Source organism: Vicugna pacos, chromosome 30 (assembly GCF_048564905.1).
Source record: "Vicugna pacos chromosome 30, VicPac4, whole genome shotgun sequence".
Lineage (NCBI taxonomy): Eukaryota > Metazoa > Chordata > Mammalia > Artiodactyla > Camelidae > Vicugna > Vicugna pacos.
In genome coordinates, this window is record NC_133016.1 from 3,243,214 (window position 1) to 3,264,146 (window position 20,933).

Below are 20,933 nucleotides of genomic sequence, written 5' to 3' on the forward strand. Positions count from 1 at the left end.
TCGCCACATATTTCTGTGAATATACTAAAAAATCATTGAATTTACATGCTTTAAAATGCAAATTCCTCAAAACTATTCACACCAATGTTCTGGGTAGAGGGAGGAGCAGAGTTCAGAGTTTAGTGAGAAAGGCAACAAATTGTACCTGGATGTGCAGAGTTCTCCACACCACCCTCTGGGTGGTACCTTACGTTCAGCAGCTAGAAGCTCTGCTCGGATAAGAATGTTGCGTTTCATGGGAAGAGAAAGCGAGCATGGCGAAGTGTGCTGTTGAACGTCTGGTTCACGCCATCTGCCGGGGCCTTGCATCCACACCCCAGACCCCAGCGCTCACTGAGCGGAAATGCATCCCAGGCACGTAGGAAGCGCTGGGAAAGAACGCTGTTTAATTATCTGCTGGAACGTGCAGCCGCCCAAAGCGGACTGATAAGGTACTTTCAAATGCCACATGGCTCAGGCTGAGACGGGGAGCCTCTGAGAACACTTCTAAGCACAGGCAGGGACCTGCTCTGTTCACCTGGTCCACCGGCGTGGCACGGAAGGCCGTGCTCTGCTCCCCTAGACTCTGAACAGCCGAGGGTCTACTCACCATCCTTCCTAGTTTGGGATCCATTGGGCTGCAGTTCTGGGGCCTCCAGCAACTTCCCTGGACCTCAAAGGAAAGTGGAAGAGGCTGTCTCACCGAGGCCCTCGGCTGGTCACACTAAACGTCCCTCTGCAGGGTGCTTGTCTGCATCCTCCCCACTCCCAAATACCGCCCCCTCAAAGGACAGCAAGTCTGGAATAGTGGACCCATTCATGTCTGGAAAACAAAGATGCTTCAGAGATATTCATTCAGTTTGACAGCAGAGGAAGAAACAATGTGTCTCGTGTGCAGATACGGGATGAGGTAGTGGCCTGGAAGTCATCTGATGTTACTGAAGGCCAACAGGACCAGCTCAGGCTGTGTGACCGCCCAGGCGCTTTGCCAGGCGTGTGTGGAGGGTGTCACCTTTGAGAGGGAGCAGGTGCACATGCCTGGGGCCAGCAGACCTGAGAGAAGTGACGTGAACATGTCCTGTTACCTTTGGCAGGTGACGGGCCCCTGCTGTTGCTGGGACCCTCATGTAAGAACGTGGTGGCGTTACAGGCTGGGTGTCGGTTTGCTCTGGCTGCCAAAGACTGGGTGGCTTAAACAACAGGAACCTGTTCTCCATGTCTTGGGGTTGGAAGCCCAAGGTCAAGATGTTGGCAGGGTTGGTTCCTTCCTAAGGGCTTGGGGGAGAACCTCTCTCAGCTGCTGGCACTCTTCCTCGTTCCTTGTCTTGCAGATGCCTGGCTCGACCTCTGCCTTCACCTTCTCGTGGCCTCTCCTTGTCCAAACTGCCCCCTTCTAAGGACACTGGTCGCAGTGGATTAGGGCCCACCCACATGACCTCTTTTAAACTTGATTACCTCTGCAAAGAACCCATTTCCAAATCTGGTCACATCCTCAGGTACCAGGAATGAGCTTAACACATGAATTTTGAGGGGGCTCGATTCAGCGCATAACAGGTGGTGAGTCTCCAAGTCACCTAGGGAGACCTTCCAAAGCACGCCAGGCCTGCGAGTCAGCTACCCCTGGGCGGGGTTAGTCCCTGGCTCCTCCCACACCAGTGGCTAGCGGTGCGGGACAAGATCCATCAGATACCTGGGTCCAAGTCCACACCGTTCCCTCCTGGGTGGGCTTGGCCAGGACCGTCTGCTGTTCCGAGGAACTCTGGCTGTTATTCAATAACCGTTCCTTTCAGGTTTTGCATTGAACCAGCCTCTCCTGCAAGGCCATTTCAGGAAATGCAGGTCAAAGGAATTCTGCAGTGTCTTCACTTATCAGTCCATTTAGGGGCCATTCTCTCATGATGTGGGGTAACAGGTTCTACTGAATACAGCTGAAAGGAGCAGACTGGGCTCCACCACGAGCCCAAGATGGCCCACCGTCACATTCTGATGAGAAATAGTGCAAGGAAAAGGCAGGCAGGCTGGCGTCACCCTCCCAACCCCCACTCAGCTGCCCCCTAAAGGCTCAGAGCCTGAAGCAGATGGTGAAATTCTCTCTGAAGAGTGAATGACAAACTGGGTCCCTGGGTCCTTCTATTTCATGCTAGACATTCCATTTTTCTGTTTTCCTTCGGACAAAGGTCACAGTACAATCATGGGGCACCAGAGGCACATAAAAGTCGACAAGCCAGGTTTTCCTCTCCTACAGTCATGGAGTTTCATCCTCGTGTGCTTCCCGCCTCTCGTGCGGTTAGGAGTGGCCGAGTGACCCCTGGGTAAGATGCAAATAAGAAACACCACCTGGTAATGCTGGGCTGTGCCAGGAAGTGAGGAGGCCTGTCTCCCCGCCCTCCTCCCCACAGGCTGGGGCTGCCAGAGCTGGAGCAGAGCTCACGGCTGGACGCAAAGCTGCAGACGGGAAACTGCCGCCACCTTGAAGCCTATGTCATCTGGGTCACAGCGGCCTCACTCGCTAACGCGTGGGGCTCAAGGATCCTGACACATCTACTGTCAGGTTCCTCCCAGTCAGGGCTCCTCTCAGCCGCTTCTCTTCGAAGTCAAGAATGCAGCCTGGTCAGTTCTTTTTCTAAAAAAGACCGGGCAGGGATCCCTACTAGGATTCAGCCTCCTGCCATGAGTGACACGGTTCAGGGCAACTAGGGAAGGGCGGCTCTCCCGTGGAACAGCTGGATGGGTAAGTTTCACTAGCACCGAGCAAAGCTTCAGCCCCTAACGTGAACTGGAAGTAAAGCGCAGAGACCCTGTGCAGGCCGGCCCAAGGGCCCGGTCCCTGGAGGGTGCAGGGTGACTGACATCAGACTGTCTTCCTGGGTAAGCCTCCCGAGGACCAGGAGGGTTGGTTAGCAAGGACGCAAGGGGCTGTGGAGGTGACTCCAGGGGCAGAGGGGGACCTGGGGAAGTGAAGGAGTGAGAGGTCATGGGGACTGAAAGCGTGACTTCTGTTCTATTAAGTGTTGGGCACGACAGGGCCCAATAAACACACTCCTGTTCCCCAGCCTAGGAGTCCAGATGGCCAGCAAAGTGGACAAAACACAGGCTTTGTGACAGACAAGGGCCTGGTTCCTGTTGGTGGAGTTCACTCCGGTCTCTTCCATCGATGGGGCCAAAGGACTGTTTTGTCCAAACCAGTCTGACTGGCTCTTCTGTGATTTGGCAGCACAGGGAGTGGGGACAGGGCGGGCTGAGTGAGACAGGGAAAGGCGACCACGCTGGTTTTCTGAACCCCGGCCCCTCCCGCCCGGCCCCAAGCCGGCATGGCACAGCGCAGCACGGCCCTCCCGAGACTCGGGGGGCGGGGGGCAGGCGGACAGGCAGCGACTCCTCCAGAGGCTGTTTTTCCTTTTTATTGAGCAACACGATTGAGACCAAATGACCCTCCCAGTCAGGTTCAGGTTTCGAGGGGCGGAGATCAGGAGGAGATAAGGATAGCAGCAGTGCTCACAGTCTGGAGAGGACGACAGAGCGCGCACGAGACAGCGAGGGACAGAGCAGGTGGCCGTCCAGGCCTTGGGCACCGTGACTGCATGTTCCACGTGCGCACGACCCTGACTCGGGGCAGAAAGCACCAGGGGCTCTTTACCCCAAGTGGCACTTCCTACAGAAGAACGTGTGCTTGGAGGCCTCGCCTATCTTCCGGAGACCAAGTCGTGCTGAGCACCTGTGAGAATGCAGCTGTCACCCGGGGTCGTTCCCAAGCCCCCAGAACTAAACGTCTGTCACTGCCCGGTACAGGTCACTCCACCGAGACATCCTGAAGTCTGCAGAACTGGACAAGAGGAGGAGAGGACAGGCTTCCACTCTCCTGAGCCATCAGAAGACAACGAGGGTGGAGAGCGGAGGCTGGGGCTCAGTTCTTCAGCTGAGACACTTCGTACAGGTAAGCGGCCAGCATCTTGGTTCCTTCGATGTAGTTGTGCCTGACAGGAGGAACAGTCACCACGTTGGCTGGTGTCCCGAGGCCCAGGCACACATGCTGCATTCTCTCTGGAACTGATGTCCCACCATCCTGGCCCCAAGTGCCGCTTGCCTTGGTTCTCAACTGCAGGTCCAGTCCGACGCCCCACCAGGGACCAGCAGCAGGCCTGGACTACCAGAACGCGCGGGGGCTCACCCAGCACTTGGTGTGAAGTGGCTGCCCTGGACCATAGCTCCTGCCTGTCTGCGTACGTGTGTCCTGACACCCAGGTCTCCGTCCTCTCCCCCCGTCCCTGTCCAGCCCACCCCACGTACCCCAAGATGGCCCCCCTTTTCTGTCCTCACCTGTTGAGCTTTTCATTCTGGGAGTGGGCTCCGTCGTCAGCTGATCCCACGGGCAACAGCATGACGTTCTTGCCCGTGGCCTCCTGGAATGTCAGAGTCACAGGAATACTGCCGCCTTCCCTGGTCAAGTCCGGCTCAACACCGAAAACTGCGGAGAGTGGAATGAAAGAAACAGTGAGCTTTGGGCTGCCTCAACCCTATTGCCCAGTGACCCTGAGTCCAGGCCCTATGCGAGATCTGGGGACAGCAGCCTTGCTCTCAAGGTGGGTGGTGGCCCAGCCCAGCCTGCAGAGACACAGCTAACACAGCCATGTGCGCACACGGTCCGGCAGGGCCTACCACACATGCTGGGGCCCCGGGGACGTCCCCGAGGAGAACACCTGACCTGTTTTCAGGGCTCTTCTCCCGGCCAAGTAATGGGGGTGGTTGAAGTCGGACACCCAAGGCTTCCCTCCGTGGCCCATGTACACCTTGAACTTGTTGGGGCTGTGTAGTTCCGCAAACTTCTTAGTCAAGTAGCTCGTAACCTGAACCACAAACAGAAGAGTCACGGTGTCTGATGAGCCGGGTCTCTCACCCAGAGTCTCCACTGGGTCTACAATGGGTCTAAACAGGTCTCCCACGGGTCACATTTGCTGCGGCTCAACACTGCCTGGCTTAACTGTGACAACAGTAAAAGGGATTTTTGTCAAAAAACAAAATCCATTATGTTTCAATTTCAAAAAATTCACCCTTTACATAGATGTTCTCATACGATGACATTTAAATCAAGTTAAAAAAAAAGTCCTTTGAGTTGCTTTATAAAATGATTACATCGAGACCAAAACAGAGCCAGGTCTGACCCAGGGACACCGCATGATGGCAAAGTCTCCGTCCTCAGCTTGGAGCACAGGCTTCGGTTTCCTCCACCAACAGGCAAGATCTTGACTCCATCTCTCCCGGAACCCCCCCAGATGAGGGCGGGTAACTGCTCCCCACAAGCTCGGCTGACTTTCAGCTGCTGGAGTCTGTCCCCTGAGGAATCTGCGCCCTCTGGACTTTTCCCTGTGCTGCTCACCACGCCCCAGAGGCCCAAGGACTTTCACCATAACATATTCAGCCCAAAGTCAGCATTTGCCTTGAAGCCTTAGCATGAGGACAGAAGTCAGATTTTAGCACACCTCAGCAGTGACAAAGGTCACTTACACATGACGCTTTTTCATATGGCCTTAATCTTTGATCAGCTTCTGAATTGCTTATTTTAGTAACTGCTGAGTTGCCAAGAGCCAAAGGATGGAGTGTGGAAGGTTAGGTTTGTGCTCTCCTGTCATTAGGAACCCTGGTGAAAGTCTCTGCCGGTGCACAGCACCACACCCCACGCCCCGGTGCCCACATGCCTGCTCGCTGACCACTTCCGGAGTCATGTTAGGAACCAGCCTGATGGAGAACTTGCCAACCACTTTCCGAGGAATCACAGTCTTGGCCCCCGACCCAGAGAAGGCACCTTCGATCCCGTGGAGGGACAGGGACGGGTACCGCCATCGGTGCATCAGGATTTCTTTCTGCAGAAAAATGACAAAGTGGGTTGGGGACAACATTGTCTGCTCACAGAGGAAATCAGCCGGCCTGGGGCTGCACACCCACAGGAAGGCGGTACCGACCCCGGCAGGGCAGGCGGATGAGATGAGCCAGCCCCAAAGACGCTCCGGTAGCTGCTATGACATGCCACCGAGGGGGCTGTGCTGGCCAGCTCTGCAGAATCCAGGGCGAAGGCATGGTCCCCGACACTGAGCTGCTGCAGAGCTGGGGCACCAGGAGGAAGACGGGGGTGCAACACAGGCCATCTGTGAACCCCTCCCTAGGTCCTGCGCTTAAAGGACATAGAATATGGGGGGAGTTCCTACTGAGAGAGGGAAGCCAGGGCCATCCACTGTGTCCTAGGCCGGTGACCATGGTCTGCTGAGGGGACTGGCACCAAGCAGCCTTCCGTCTTCCAAGTGTCTACCTCAAACAACTGAGATTTCGTGCTCTACACATTCCAGCAGCAGCCCAGGACGTGACAGGACATGTGGCCACCTGAATGGCTGGCCAGAGCAGAGAAACCAGATGGGGACCCTGGGGCTCCTCAGTGACTCAGCCGCTTCTCTGGACTTGTCTGTGAACCAAAGAGCCCAGTGACATTGGGAAAGAATATACACCCAAAACCGGACACCTTCTGTGAAGGCAGCAGGAAGCAGGAGGAGATCCAGTCTGTCCGGAGCCCACTTTTCCCCACCGCCCGGGACTCGTCTCTCCTGGCCCACAGCATCAGTACCCAGCCGACCGCTGCCCACCGTGAACTCCTGACTCCACTTGGTCCCGTCCACTCTGCGATGCGTTCTGAGCCTGAGGAGCCCCCTCCCCCACTTCCTCAACTCCCACACCACCAGCTCAAGGCGCTCTCCCCTACAGCGGCCTAACTGGTCCCCAACCTCACTGCCTCGGTTCCAATCCAGCTACACCCCCATCTGTAATCTGTTCACAAGTGAGGTCTGATCAGCTCATCCCTCTACTCAAAACTGGTCACAGCCTTCTTCCAGGACGGCAGACAAGCTCCTCTGCAGATCACGGAAAGCTTCACATCAGGCATTTTCAGTCTTAACCCCAGGCCCTTCCCAGCCAGCCCGCCCCACAAACAGGGACAGCTGGCCCTGCTCCACTGCTCAGCCCCGACTGTGTCCTGCAGCCCCCATGGCAGACGGGGCTCCCGTCTGACGAGGCCTCCCCTTCCCAGGCCATGGACCACCCACAGTGGCCTCCACACATCCTATAATGCTTCTCTGCCTATTTGTCACCTGCAGAGATGAACTGACCCCCTTGTACCCCCAGGGCCTGTCACCGGAGTCCAATTCAAGCTGGCTAAATTGCCAGCTTCTGAACTTATATCCGGATCTTAAAAACCAAGAACTACACTAATTAAGAGAAAAGTCACAACACAATTTTCTCTTAACAGGTAAGTAATCGTTCTGTGCAAACCGTTTCCACCTGAGTGCCTGCCCCATCAGGAACAGCTGACATCATTTCTGGGCCCAGCAGTGAGGGGATTACCTGGCCCAGGCAAGCCAGGAAAAGCTCCTGCCTCTACACACACCTGCCAGCTCCCCAGCTGTCAACGGGCCACATCTGACACGCTGAAGGGCTCCCAGCTCCCAGCCTGGAACATGGTGTTCCCCAGGGCGTCCACTCCACCTGACGGCTCTCCAACCCAGGGTCCACCTGCAGCTCCCCAGCTCTCAGGCTCCTCCCGCTGGGTCCCAGGACAGGGCGCACAGCCGGCCGGGCGGGGCACAGGGCAGCAGGCACACCTTGCAGTCGTGCAACAGGGTCTCTGCCCCCACGTCCCGGGCATACTCCTCCAGGTCGAAGTCGATCTGGTCGTAGAGCTGCAGCTCCTCCTCTGTCACAGGGGCCACTGCCTCATTGATGCCGGGGATGAGGATCTTCCCCTTCCTGTCCACCAGGGAGCCTGCGGGGGAGCGGGAAGGATGAGCGCACAGCAGCAGGAGGCCCAGAGCGAGCCGTGCTCACATGGGTACTGTGTGTGAGAGCCAGGCATGCTTGACCACTGGGCACTGCCATGCACCCGCGCTCACCACGCCATTCCGTTCCCAGAACGACCCAGGGTCCTGGGTCTGGTGCTCCAGGGATGAAGAGGGAAGCAGAAATGAAGCACGTGGGTCTTTTACAGGGAACAATGTGAGCTAGGGGGACAGAGGGACACTGAGACGCTCCGAGTGGAACCCTGCTCCAACCTTCCTCCCCAGTCCACATGGGGACAGGACCCGCGCTCACCCATCAGCGTGATGAGGTCGGTCATGGCCTCGTGTACAGAGCCGCCATACACGCCGGAGTGCAGGTCCCTGTCGCTACATTCCACCTGCACAGACACAAGGGCCACCCTGCTCGGCTGCTCATGGGAGCTTATCCCTGTCACGTGACAGGCCAGTGCGCAAACGCAACAGACAACATCCAGAACGAAAAGCTCCTCCCTCAGCAAGCAAAGCGAGGCGCTGCCCAAGTCACACGGCTGTGGCGGCAACAACGGAACTCCTGGGAGCGCAAACCACGGATGCAGGGGCACTGAGGCCCGCGGGTGTAAGCCTGGGCGCTCGCAGGCCTCCCGGCAGTTTTCACAAAGACCCTGCACCACCTGCCACACGGGTCGCGCCTACCGTGACAGGCAGCAGACTGATCAGACCTGCCCCACGGACTCCCGCCCTGTGAAGCCACAGCAGAGCGCTCCCTCCGCCCGCGGGCTGCTGCCCTCCCCCGGTGGCCGGCGGGGAGGCAAGCGGGCTGCAGTAACCACGGTCCTCCTGGCACGTGTCAGCTGTGAGACGCTTTCCCACATGGCCTAACCTAACCATCAGTCATCCTGTGCAGTGGGCCCCCACCCTTGACCTTGGGCGAAAAGACAGGCCCGGCTGCCAGGCCAGGGAGAGGCGGGTGCGCCTGGTGGCCTTCCTGCTCTGCCCTCCTCAGCTCCCGAGTCCAGGGCACATCCTGGTTCCCTCTAGATGGTTCAGTCGAGGGATGAGAGCTTAAGGACATGAACATTCTAACTCCTAAAAGCAAGGACTCCTGAATGACTCTGTATATATCTTGGCCTCGAACAGACGCGCGCGTATAATCTGTCCTCACTGCCTGAGGCCCCAGCTCCCGGCCTACAAACCTGACCTTCGACCCTGTCCAGCATGGACAGCGCGACGGTTTGTCCCTCTGATCTGGGACTGGGCAGGCTGTGCTTCACAACTGGGTGCCAGGGTCACCTTCCAGTACCTCCTCCTGCGAGCGCAGAAGAGGAAGGGACCCAGGGACGTGCGCCGCCCTGCACAGCCCTGCACGGCCCTGCACTTCCCTGGGACATACCGCCCTGCGTGCCCCAGGACCCTGCAAGGCCCGGGACACGCGCCGCCCTGCACGCACCTCAATGAAGAAGTAGCAGATGCCCCGGAGCCCGTAGGTGATGCAGGGCTTGCTCTTGCCCAGCCAGTAGTTGTCGGAGATGCAGACGTAGTCCACGTCGCAGAAGAACGTGTCCTTCTGGGCGAAGATCAGCGCGTCCAGGCCTTCGGAGCCAGACTCCTCCATGCCTTCCAGGCAGAAACGGATGTTGACGGGAACTTCCTGGGAAGGGAGCAGGCGCAGATCAGTACTCAGAGCTCCTGCACTTTACTTCTTAGGAACAGACAGGAAGCCACAAATGTTCTGAAAGCACAAATTTCAAACACCCAACCTCCGCCAGACCAACCCCCTGGAGGCTGTGTGTGGCCTGCAGTGCCCCTCAGTCCCTAGGCGCTGGGCCGCCAGGGGACAAGCGTGGCTGCAGCTGTGGTCACCCTCAGGACTCCTTCCAGGAACTCACGGCCTGACCCCATTTCCCACTCACAGGTCTCCGTGCTCACCCAGCAAGAATCAAGCATCTCCGGCAAATCTGAGCTGCTCTCTCTAAAATAAAGGCCACGACACAAAGAACACCAGGGCCTTCACGTGCACCACTGTGGCCACCACGAGCACACGCATGAGCAAGCTCCCTACTCAGAAGGTGCTCCTGCCTGACAACCCCCACCCTGCACATCGGAGGCCCTTTTCCTAGAGAGGTGACAATGACCTCAGATGCCGCCATCCACCTGGTTTTCCAGGTCTCCCCATGCTGGGTGGGGACCAGCTGGCCCCCTTGCACAGGTGGGGACAAGAAGCTGCACCTGAGCATGGTGACGGCTACGGAAGGCCGGACCCATGTGGATCCGTTTGCAGAGTTTGAGTCCAGAGCTGCCCCCAGACAACACTGCTCCGCACACGTGGGGCCCCCTCCTCCTCTCCTGTGGGACAGGTGTCAGCGGGGGCACTGGGCGGCGCCACCTGCACACAGCCACCCATGCCCCCGGCTGCCCACAGCCCCTGGTGCCCGCCAGGAGGGACGCCTTCCCATGCTGGCCCAGAGAGCCTGGACCCTCTTCCAATCTGCCTCTCCAGGTCCTGACAAAAACACCTGTCTTTCTATTCTTACCACAACACAAGACAGAAGCAAGATGCAGAAACTATCTACACATTATAATCACAATTAGGCTGAAAAGAGTTGAAAAAATCAGTAAGTAACAAAATATTAAGTTTCTGGGGGTTGGGATTCTAGGCACTCCTTTTTTTCCTCTACTTTTCTGCATTTTACAAACTTTCAACAAGGAGTTGACGTTTCAGTTAAGGAAATATATATGTATCAATACGTACTAATAAATACATTAATTACAAAATATAATAATGATATATTACTATATTATAATATGGATTAATATGTGTACACTTTGTAATGGACGTACTGGGGATTGAACCCAGGACATTGCACATGCTAAGCACACACTCTAATGCTGAGCTATACTCCCACCCTCAGGGAAACAGATTTTTAAAAATGAATTTTATTTTTAGGAGGATAAAAACCCCACAGATAAAGTAAGGGGTTTTCCCACTATTGCAGAGCCCAGGTCACACACCCGCCAACAAGGGCGCACCCCTAAGGCGCAGCCAAAGACCAGAACTCTCACTTCCCCCGCTGGCTGGGTCCCTGCTAAGTCACCAACAGGCTGACCTTTGAGCAACTGTAAAACAGCTGCATCTTTACTTTTTTGTAGGAAAACCACCTACAATCTGCAACGTGACCTAGCTGTGCTGATGCGGTTTTGGGGGAAGCTGGCTGTCTCCAGCCCAGGGACCTCTGATCTTCGCAGGCTGTGCTGGGAACAGCTATCACCCATGGGACAGGTGAATGGGGCCGTTAGATGTGTGTGGGTGGCGTACCTGTCCCGTTTTCTGAAAGGCCTCCAGGGCGTTCATCCAGCCGGCCACTGGCCCCTTGTCGTCCGTTGCTCCTCTCCCATACAGTTTGCCTAGAACAGCAATCAGCAAATTCGTCAAGTGACAACTCAGTGAACAGACAGGAGACTGTCTGGTGAACATGCGACGACATCCTGCACGACTGCACACAGCCGTCCTAAGACTTCTGCACATCAGAAGCCCTCTTTCATCCTGCCCGGAGCGTGGAGTCTCCATCCAACACCACGGTTAGGATCTACCAGAGAATTCGCTGGATCCAGCCATGGCGGTGCTGCCACGTTCCCTCCCGCTCCTAGAGGACAAGTGATCACCAGAGGTCAGGGGCCCACTGCCTCAGGGCATGAGCTCCAGAGGATCACTGCCCCAGGCTACTCTGTTAAAATCTGTTTCACAAGCACGGGCAGCAGGTATGTGGCAACCATGATGTGTCACCATCCAAGGAGACCTGGCCTCACCTCTGCTACAACCTGACGCCTAACCTGATACAGAACACAACTGATGCGCTGCTTCTCCCCAGGGCAACGGGTCACCGCCCGCTGCACAGCGTCTCTGGGCCTCTGTAAAAGACGGGTGTTGGGGCCGGGTATCGGCCGCACGGGGAGACCAGCCTGGACCTTCTCCCAGTCAGGATGCAGCACATGCCTGAGGGGGGCGCGGCAGAGGAAGGACAGAACCCCGGGCAATCTGTGCTCGAGGCAGCCCCTCTCCCGCCTTGGTCTGTCCTGGCCAGTCCTCTGACTTCCTCATTCTTAGCCTGTTTTTAATGTTTGGCAGTTTCAACATGACCCACCCCTAAGTGGAATGAGGCTGAAAGCCATCACTGCTTTGGGGATTTCTTGTTATAAACTAAACCTACTTTTCACAAAAGCTATAAAGAGCTTTCCCAAGAGGCGTCCCTGTCCCTGTGACAAACACCGACCAAGTGACCATGGGGTGCTCCTGCCCTCGGGCACCCCATGCCCGCGGGTGTTCCCCGGGCAGCTTATCTGGGGTACGAGGAGTCTTTCTAGAGTCATCCATTCCTGAGTCTATCCAGTGTGTCTGTCAGTGTGTCTGTCCGGGGGCCGGGGAGGGGATGAGTGGGAGGCCTTCCAGAGGATGTGGGGGGTGACCAGGGCTGGTGCAGAAGCAGGTGGCCCAGGTGGAAGAGGAGCAGTGAGGGGAGAGAAGACGGGGTTGGCGGGACCCCCAAGTATCCTGAGAGCTGCCAAGCAGAGATGGCACGTGGAGGTCACCATGGGGCAGGGGAGGGGGCGCAGGACCCAACCTCAGTAGGCCAGGGAGGGCCCTCAAAGCAGGGAGAGCGGGGCGGGACGAGGATGACCTCTGGGCTCCTGGGCAGGGGTGGGGAAGACGGTGAGGGGACACAGAACTCTGCTCCTGACAGTGGTGAGCGGAGCCCAGGTCCTTGAGGACAAGTGAGCAGGTGCACGTGGGGACCACGATGTGGGCTCAACCTCCTCAGAGATGTGGCTCTGAGTCACGACCCAACGGACGCTGAGCCAGGGGAGGCTCCGACAGAAAGTCGACGTGTCCCGGTAGGAAGGCCATACCAAGACAGTCTGGACTCAGCCCAAGGGGCCGGTACACACCGAGGGGCTTCTCCACCTGGCCCAAGGTTGGGTCAATACAGAAATGTGAACGTTCGGGAAGGAAGGCAGGAGGAGCCTCCCCTCTAGGGGGGCAGCGAGGAAAAGGCGGGGACGTGGTGAGGAGGGCGAGGCGCCAGCAGAGCCCAGGGGGAGGTCCTGGATGGTTCTGCTGAGGTTACCCTCGCCAGGGACGGGAGAACACTTCCCTACTTCCCTAGAGCCCTAAGGGGAGCTGCTCAAATGCACCAGGGAAGCAGCCGCGAATCGGGCCAGACTCAAGACGACAGGTGTTTGAGGGCTGCATGCCCTCAGTTCAGAACGGGCCTCCGGAGAAAGTGTCAGCCGCAGAGGGAAGCCCAGCAGACCCGAGGCCACGAGACCCGGTTCCACAAGGAGAAGAGGCTTTCTGAGGTTTCAACGACAGGTGCGCATGCGTGACACCTCCAGAACCCAAGTTCTAGATTATGGAAGAACACCTAGCTCTGGAAAGGTAACAACCAGGAGACTGTGGGTGCACTTCCTAAAGGAGACCCCACAAGCCCGCACATTCCTCCAGGCAGCATCCCTACCATCTCGTTCCACCAAGGTGAAGGGCTCGCTGTCCCAGCCATCCTCCAGGGCTGCTGGCTGCACATCCAGGTGTCCATATATACACACCGTTTTCTTCTGCGGGTCGGAGCCCAGTTTGCCCAGTAAAATGGGAGGAAGCGGTATCTCCGAGCCATCGGGGAGCTGGGGGGAGAGGACAGCCTCTGCTGAAAGAGTGCGGTGTTCACAGCAGATGTCATTAACACTCCCCAAGCCTTCCTACCTGTCCTCATCAGTCCCCTCTATTGCAGAGTTCAAGATCATCTTGTTCAACTTAGTCACTGATTAACAAGGATGTACTTTTCCACAATCCAGAGCTCAGAGACTGAATTATGTTTACCAACTATAGGCAGTTTGGTAAATTTTTAAAGGCTGATTAAAAAAAAAAAACTTTTCTATAACACAACACATTATAAAAGCTGAGTCTAGGCTGCAACTTAGTTCATCATTTTCTAAAATAATGGGTAAAAACCACTGTGATCTTAAAGTGGAAGACATGTTTTGAAATTCTGCACTCAGATTACAATTATGCACAGAAAGGGCCGTGGACCAGGACATGATGGACTAAAATTCATAGGAAGCCACACTAACCAAGCAGTGGTAGCCGCACTCCTGAAGAAATCTGTCTTTCCAGTACACTCTACTCATAAATACCAACTTAAGCCCACAGCTGCCCACGGGTAGCCCTTGGCTCCATGCCACCCCACCCCACCCCAAGGCAGCTGCCCTCACCCGGGGTTGAGCTTGCCCTCGTGAGCACGACCAGTAGCCAAAGGGCAGAGAATCATTCCTGAAACCAAACCCATGACCCTGCTCACACGGGATGTGGCTCTCTAGTCACAGACAGCCCTTAGGTTGCCTCAGAGGAAAATGATTTCTAAATTCCAGGTTTTCTCTACATAAATATCTACTCCGGTGGCTCCTCTGAAATACTTCAGCATTTTCTAAGAAGCTGTTTGGGTCCACAGGTAAATTTGAACTGAAATTCATGCTGGAAATTGCAAATCTGTCTGGGTTTCCCCAACTACTCCAGACATCACAGAACCAGGTCCAGAGGAGGAACACAGCAAAGCACTTACAGAGGTGACAGGCTGTCCCCTCCCAGAGCACCTGCCTGGGCACGACTCTGTTACAAGGAGCCCCCAAAGCTCCCTCTGCCCACGGTGCCACACGACCCCAGCCCCTGACCCTGTACCAGCACCCGGGGGCCATTTCGTCACTTTTTGGGTCAGGAGCCACGACTGTCCCACTTCCTGAGCCCCTCCATCTGGAGCGCAGGCCCTCAGGCCAGGCCTTCCACACCAACTGCCCAGTCCATCTTACTGCCCAGGGTAGCGGATGGGCTGTGGGCCAGCCTGACCTGACGGCTCCTACTCTGGCACTGGTGGGGAGGCCCCAAGAGCCCCAGATCAGCCTTTCCACGTCAGCACCAGCCCCCGAGCCTTGCCCACCACAACTCCCAACATCCTCTCTCCTCCACGAGCCTGCAGATCCCCCAGCTCTGAATGTACCTGTGATGACACCAACTCCTCCACCTGCACACCTGCCGTAACTCACCATCACTCCTGAAAGAGGGCCTCCTGTGCCGAACCCAAACTGATGGGAAGAGAAGACCAAGACAAAACTTCTCTAACAGTGATGAAAGCTGCCAACTCCTTCATAAAAACAGGTGTTACATAATTCAAATAGTGTGGTAGTCATTTTAGTTTTTCGTGGAGGGGCCTTTCTTAAGAACTTCATTTAACAGCTGTGTTAAAGAGAACAGACCCATCTATTTTAATGAAATAACACTTCAAAATTATTTGCCACCTACACTTTATTTTTTTTATAACATATTAGAAAAAAAGGGAGCAGAAGCAAGTCAAGTGTGCTCCTAACAGAAAATAACAAAGAAACTTGGTTTATCCTCTCATAAGTGGGGAAAAGTGCCTGGAAGCTATAATGGATCTTAAGCAATCTTAAGCTAACTGTTAAATTTGTGGTCAGAAGAAATCTCACACAAACAACACTGGACTAGGAGTCAGACCTATTATTGGTTCCCTGGAAGATGCAGCTCACCTGGGCCTCTGGGCCCTTCCATCTATGAAAAGAGCAGAGAGGGCTGAACGTCCACACCTAAAACCCCAGGACTCTGATTTCAGCTGACCCAGAGATCATCAGACAAGAGAACCAAGATAAGCCGAGCCCAGTCACACCCTGAAACGTAGAAGTGTTAACGACTTTGAAAACACATGGCACAAACGTGTAGTTAACCAGAGACTGAAATCGTCTGAAACGAAAATAGTGGAATAATGTACCACAAAGTGAGACTGTTCTTCAAGTTAGAATCTGTCAGATTCCTGCACTGAAATGCAGCCGAGCCCTGAGCCCCACACATAAAGTAGCTCTTTTCTGGGAAAAGAAAAAGCTTTCTACTAGCTGGGCCACCAGAGACTCAGCGGGGTGAGTCAAGTCTTCATTAGTTTTACATCTAACGGGCAGATGTGACTTCCTGGTCTGAAAGCAGCTGATTTCTGGGAAGCAGTGTCTAACAACGGCCATCACGTTAACTAGTTCTCGAATAACCTCAACAGTTCCCCCTCCTGGAGAAAAATGAGGAATATCACAAAATCCCTGCCCAATCCAACTCAAGAAATCTCTCAGTTTAGCACCCAAATCAGGCCCTTCTGGTTTGTTCTAAAGACCAGCAGGTTGTCTGAAGCAAAGATGGTCCCATCCACCCCACAGCAGGATCCTGCGGGCAGGTCGTGGCCCCTACCTTCTGGTTCCCGATGTCCACCAGCTCCACGGAGCCGCCCAGCTGCCTGAGGTCGGCGGCGGCCACGTCCATCATCCTCCGGACCTCCCCCCTCTTCTCGGGCCAGGCAGACACGCTCTGGATGGCCACCCAGTCCGCAAGCTTCTGCGTGTGGACAATCAGCAAAAGGGCTTCTGAACAGGTGGTCCCCGAGGAAGGAAGACACTCACAGCTGAGCCCTCATCGGGCCCAAAAAGCTGCCTTGCTCCCTGCAGCCACTCCATTTGGAACACACTGACGAGACGCAGAAGAGACTCATCGCGTTTGCTTTTTGTTTTAAATCGATTTAAGAGAGCCATTTGTACAGACCCTGTGCTGGGAACTTCACAGCACGTCAGAAAAACCATTAACCATTAAGCGTGACGTGAATCCACGATGCACAAGTTCCATATGAACATTTGTATCTGAATCTAACAAAATGACAACTGAAAGCTACAGAAAATACCCAACACTTTCACAGTCCAAATCAGCTTATCTGTCATCATGGCAATGGTCAGGTTCTCTAAAATACAATTTTTAGGATGAGAACATGGAAGATTTTGTCTGAAATACGTCTACCAAAAATCATTTTAAAGCAGGATCCTTTAAGTTAACATCAAGAAACAGACAAATATATAACATTACTGAATCATTTAAAACATGCTAAATGTAAAATAGCTCTTTATCTCTACCACAAGAATAAACAAAAATCTTGAATTAGCACTCTTATTTCTAGAAACATGTATTAAAGACTGTCAAAAGTCAAGAGTAACTTACGCTGTAATGAGCAGGGGGAGCAAAAGAATTTTAGACAATTTTTTTAGTTTAGTTTTTTTTTTTTTTGGTGGTAAGAACACTTAAGATATACTCTTAGCAATCTCAAAGCACAAATACAGTACTGTTACTACACTCATCATGAGGTACCCCGCATACCCAGAACTTATTCATCTTGTAATTGATGAAAGTTGTACCCTTTGGCCGACACCTCCCTGCTTCCCCAGCCCCAGACAACCGCCGCCCCACTCTCTGCTTCTGCGAGTTCAACTTTTTCAGGTTCCACGCATGAGGGAGATCATTCTGGTGCTTGTCTTTCTCCTTCAAGACGATACTGTTACTACTTGAGAACAGCGTAATTCACATAAGCTTCTTGAAAGTTCCTCAGAGTCCCATGGGACCAAAATGAACAGAGTAAATAGTTTCCTTACCTTAATGTAGCGGTCCTGATTCTCATCCACATACTTAAACACGGCAGTGAGCGCCGACATCTTTCAACCAGACTGCAGACCTTGGAGATTCTTGGAAGAAAGAACAGCCTGTTAGTCGTGCCTCCCCCGAGTGATCAGCAGGCCCGGAGGCACTCATTCAGGATCATAAACCACTCCACCCACGACCAGCACTGCAACACGGTCATCACGAGGACTCCAGGAAGCGACCTCAGCAGAAACGACAGTTCTAGGAAGTGGGGGGAGGCTCAGGCTGATCTCCATTCTCTTCTGAGAAGGAAAATGTGCACAGGATTGTGTGTCAAAACGGCAGGTAACTGAAAGACGGGTCTGAGCTGAAGACACTCTGGTGTAAATTAAGAGCAGGCACTTCCCAGTAGCACCGACACACTGGCATTTAAAATAATTAAATGTAATTTTACTCTCTTAAAGAGCACAGAGAACTTCCCACTTACTGTTACATGGGGGGAAAACCCCTCCAAGGCTCCCGGTGAAAAACACCACATCCTGTCTCTGCGCCACAGATGGACAACGCAGCCAATGAGGGGAGTGTCTATTCAGTTTTAGGCCCATGCAGGACCATGACAGCCGAGGTCCAGAAATCACCAAGACAACGTGTGAAATGCCACTAGGGCCTGAGGAAGACAAGGGAACCCCAGCATCCCAGGCGCACTTTCTAACACCCATGAGACCCAGCACATCCTGCTGCACCTTACAAACACAGGGGAAAAGAAACCATCCGACTCACCACCTCTGAAAACTGAAATCAATATGAAGCAAAGATAATTCTGGAACTGGGCCTTTCAAGTGTGGCTCTCCCCACTTTGTCCGACTGACAGCCCAGCCTGTCAGGACTGAGACTTCTGCAGTGACTGCAGAGCTCGGCGACAGGGAGCACATGTCGCACCGTGGGGACAGGACGTGGTTCAAACTGCAGCTGCAGAGCCCCGAGGTCCCACTACATCTACCAAGTTCCCGACTGGGACAGCAGGTAAGGAACACCTGTGGACCGACATCCTGGAGTTAACCAGCACTCTGTCTCGGTACAGGATGCTAAAGTGATTTCTAAACAGATGAGTGACTTTACCCACTGTGACGGAGGCATGGCAGCCGTTCAGCTGACGGAGGTAGCGCCATGTCACTTCACTAAGGACGGGAAATCAAACTACTCGGTCTTCAGTGCCTCCTGCCGCCTCCTCCAGCGCCCACACAGAGCACAAATATTTACACGCCTCCCAGGCAACGCGGACTGTCTCAGCTGCAGCTCTAACCTGAAAGTCCGAGCCCCTGGATGCTGAGGGGGCACTGCACGTAAGTCACATTTTCATGCACCTATCACCAAACATGTAAACTGGAATACTACGTACTTCCATAAAACTCTATTGAGCAGGACCATGTGCTACACCTGGTACTTTTCTTGAGTCTCTGGTCATTACATACGACAAATCCCAAGCTCTCTGTGATATAGTCTCATTAACGTTATGTTCTTTGCAGCCAAATTTAATTTGACTTTTGACTTCCAGCTAAAGTCAAAGATACATCTAAGTTGCACTTTTTACCAAAGGCGAGTACACAGACCAGACTGTTCAGCTCTGCATGCCAGCTCATCAGGGCTGGGGGAAAAAAATTCCTCCTCTGTGTCTGAACTGCTGACCCTGCCGGAGAGCTCACGCCACGTCCATTTTCTCCCTCCCACTCACAGTTCTGGGCCACTCCTGTGTCACCACCGCCAGTACCAAAGCCATTAAATGGGGCCACTTTTATATGCCCTGGAAAACCCCATTCATTAGGGTAAACGCCCTGAGTTGGCGTGAACAAAACCAAGTATTACCACCTAGCAATGACCGCCAGCCTCACTCCCCTCTTGGAATCCTTACATTCCAAGGGGAGTAAGCAACAACTTCCACACTGAAACTAGTGTGAGGGGAAGACGTGACGCTGGCAGCACCTGGAACCATCCAGCAATGCCTACAAGTGATCCTTTCAGTTCTCTGTGCCCTCGTCCTTGTCCCTCATTAATTCAGGACACATGGAGTAAACAGCCGAATCACGGCTTCAAAAGTGTGTGAAAACCATTAAAACGGGTGGGAAGCTCTCATGTGCCCAATCTAGACCGTGAATCCCAGGGACACAGTCCTACAGAACTACTTCTCGCCACTCCTGCCTGCAAACGTCTACGACGACAGAGGCCTGAACAAAACCTCCCCCAGGTCACTGCGTCAGCACAGGACCCGGGGCTGCCGGTGCGGGCGGGTCGGGCGCTGCTGCGAGGCCCGGGGCCCCAGGGACCAAGCACCCCCCACTTGACGGATGAGGAAACCGCCGCCCGCCCGCAGCGGAGGGCTGCGACCTCCCGCCTTAACTGCGGGCGGGAGGGACACCCCGACCCCTGACCCCGGGCGCCGCCGTCCGGCTGCACCACCTCAGGCCCGCGCCGAAGGGCTCTGCCGGCGAGACACTGGCTTCGTTTCCCGCGGGCCGCGCCGCGGAGAGCGCGACAGGCCGGTGCGTGCGCGCCCCCGTCTCTCCGGACCCCCGCGGGGCCGCACCTGAGCCGGACACCCTCTGCTCGCGTCAGGCTGTCCACCCGCGGCCCTTCCCGGGCCTGCGTCCCCGGCCCGCCGCGCAGCGCCCGGCCTCCCCTGCCCCGCCCGGAGGCGGCTCGGGCCGCACACTTCCGGCCTCGGCCCCGGCCCCGCTCCCGCCGCCCCCAAGGGCTTCCCGCCCGGCCCGCAAGCAAAGGCCGCTCACCCGCCCGCGGCCGCCGCGCCGGTCCCGCACCTCAAGTCCCGGCCACGCCCCCACGCGGTCCCGCCGCGCCGCCGCCGCCCCGTCCACCAATCCCCGAACGCGTCTGGAGAGCTAGCGTCGCCCCGCCCCCGCCGCCGCACCGCCCACCAATCCCAGGCCTTGCTGAAGACAGCGTCGCCCCGCCCCTCCACTGGGCGGGGCGCGGACTAGGGAGGCCGCGGTTCTGGTGCGCGAGCAGGTTGGGTACCTCCCCTCCCTGTTCCGCCCGCGCGAGGTCCAAAAGATGGCCCGAAGTGGGGACGCCTACAGCCGCTCCGAACCCTCAGGCTTGGGGCGGGGGAGCCTCCGACCTCCCGGCGAAAGTCCCCATCCCCGCGGGCCCCTGAGGAGTGCACGTTTCCATTTTAGCTTTGGCATTTCGTTCTCAAAGCCTTCAGCAGCACGTTACTAAGGAAATATTTTAGTATTTAAGTCCAATAATCCTAGGAATATATGAAGAAAGTAGGCCACCATTTACTTATTAGCGGCTACTTCTTACCCTCCGTTGGTGTGTTCCCCCCAAAATTTGGCAAAACTCTTAGACCTCTCGCATTCTTGGTTGTTTTAATAACAGGTTTAACAGTTGCAAGGGATGTAGTTTCTCAACTCCCGTAAATATTTTAAAATAAAATTACCTAAATTTTTACATGGTTTGTTTTTCCTTCGAAAACCTATTTCCATCTGTATCCCTCGTAGGATTTTGTCAAATTGTAACATGTTTATACTTGATAGTCTTTTATTGATGGTCCAACATGCTTCTCTGCAACAAAATATGTGTAAAATTTTAAATTAGTATACTTTCCTGTAACCATAAAGTTCTAA

General features: G+C 54.9%; 2 protein-coding genes and 1 long non-coding RNA gene across 8 annotated transcripts in view; 1 reads left to right on the plus strand and 2 right to left on the minus strand.

Moving 5' to 3' along the window:
- Positions 1 to 848, minus strand: part of CNDP1 (carnosine dipeptidase 1) — a 25,510-nt gene extending 24,662 nt beyond the window's left edge. The window contains exon 1 of one of the 2 annotated variants that reach the window (XM_031672337.2): positions 590 to 848. In XM_031672337.2, the coding sequence (XP_031528197.2) occupies positions 590 to 613 (24 nt within the window). In that variant the 5' untranslated portion in view covers positions 614 to 848. Of the gene's footprint in view, positions 1 to 145; positions 296 to 589 lie in introns of those variants that run through there. The other variant, XM_031672338.2, reaches the window with a different exon arrangement.
- A 2,516-nt stretch (positions 849 to 3,364) lies between these two features.
- On the minus strand, positions 3,365 to 20,168 carry CNDP2 (carnosine dipeptidase 2). 4 transcript variants are annotated; one of them, XM_072952349.1, is made up of 12 exons: positions 20,073 to 20,168; positions 17,304 to 17,393; positions 16,081 to 16,224; positions 13,304 to 13,466; positions 11,107 to 11,195; positions 9,241 to 9,441; positions 8,107 to 8,191; positions 7,620 to 7,780; positions 5,673 to 5,837; positions 4,682 to 4,823; positions 4,297 to 4,444; positions 3,365 to 3,953 (listed from the first exon to the last, which is right to left on the minus strand). In XM_072952349.1, the coding sequence occupies exons 2-12, from the start codon at positions 17,361 to 17,363 to the stop codon at positions 3,884 to 3,886; spliced, it is 1,428 nt and encodes a 475-aa protein (XP_072808450.1). In that variant the 5' UTR covers positions 17,364 to 17,393; positions 20,073 to 20,168; the 3' UTR covers positions 3,365 to 3,883. The 4 variants fall into 4 exon arrangements, with proteins under 4 accessions (XP_072808450.1, XP_072808453.1, XP_072808452.1 ...); XM_072952352.1 differs by having other exon boundaries at positions 20,103 to 20,124; XM_072952351.1 differs by lacking the exon at positions 20,073 to 20,168 and adding an exon at positions 19,871 to 20,023.
- LOC140690504 (uncharacterized) lies at positions 3,966 to 12,029 on the plus strand. 2 transcript variants are annotated; one of them, XR_012065817.1, is made up of 4 exons: positions 3,966 to 4,199; positions 9,706 to 9,914; positions 10,291 to 10,405; positions 10,941 to 12,029. It is a non-coding gene; the product is annotated as an uncharacterized lncRNA (long non-coding RNA). The 2 variants fall into 2 exon arrangements; XR_012065816.1 differs by having other exon boundaries at positions 9,706 to 10,405.
- Positions 20,169 to 20,933: the final 765 nt, after the last annotated feature.

Excerpts from the sequence above, each read along its gene's own strand:
- CNDP2 (XM_072952349.1), bottom strand. The coding sequence starts at position 17,363 with ATGTCGGCGCTCACTGCCGTGTTTAAGTATGTGGATGAGAATCAGGAC. Across the intron at positions 13,467-16,080 it reads TGGACATCGGGAACCAGAAG|CTCCCCGATGGCTCGGAGAT; the intron begins GTAGGGGCCACG and ends CTCTCCCCCCAG. Across the intron at positions 5,838-7,619 it reads CCCTGTTGCACGACTGCAAG|AAAGAAATCCTGATGCACCG; the intron begins GTGTGCCTGCTG and ends ATTTTTCTGCAG.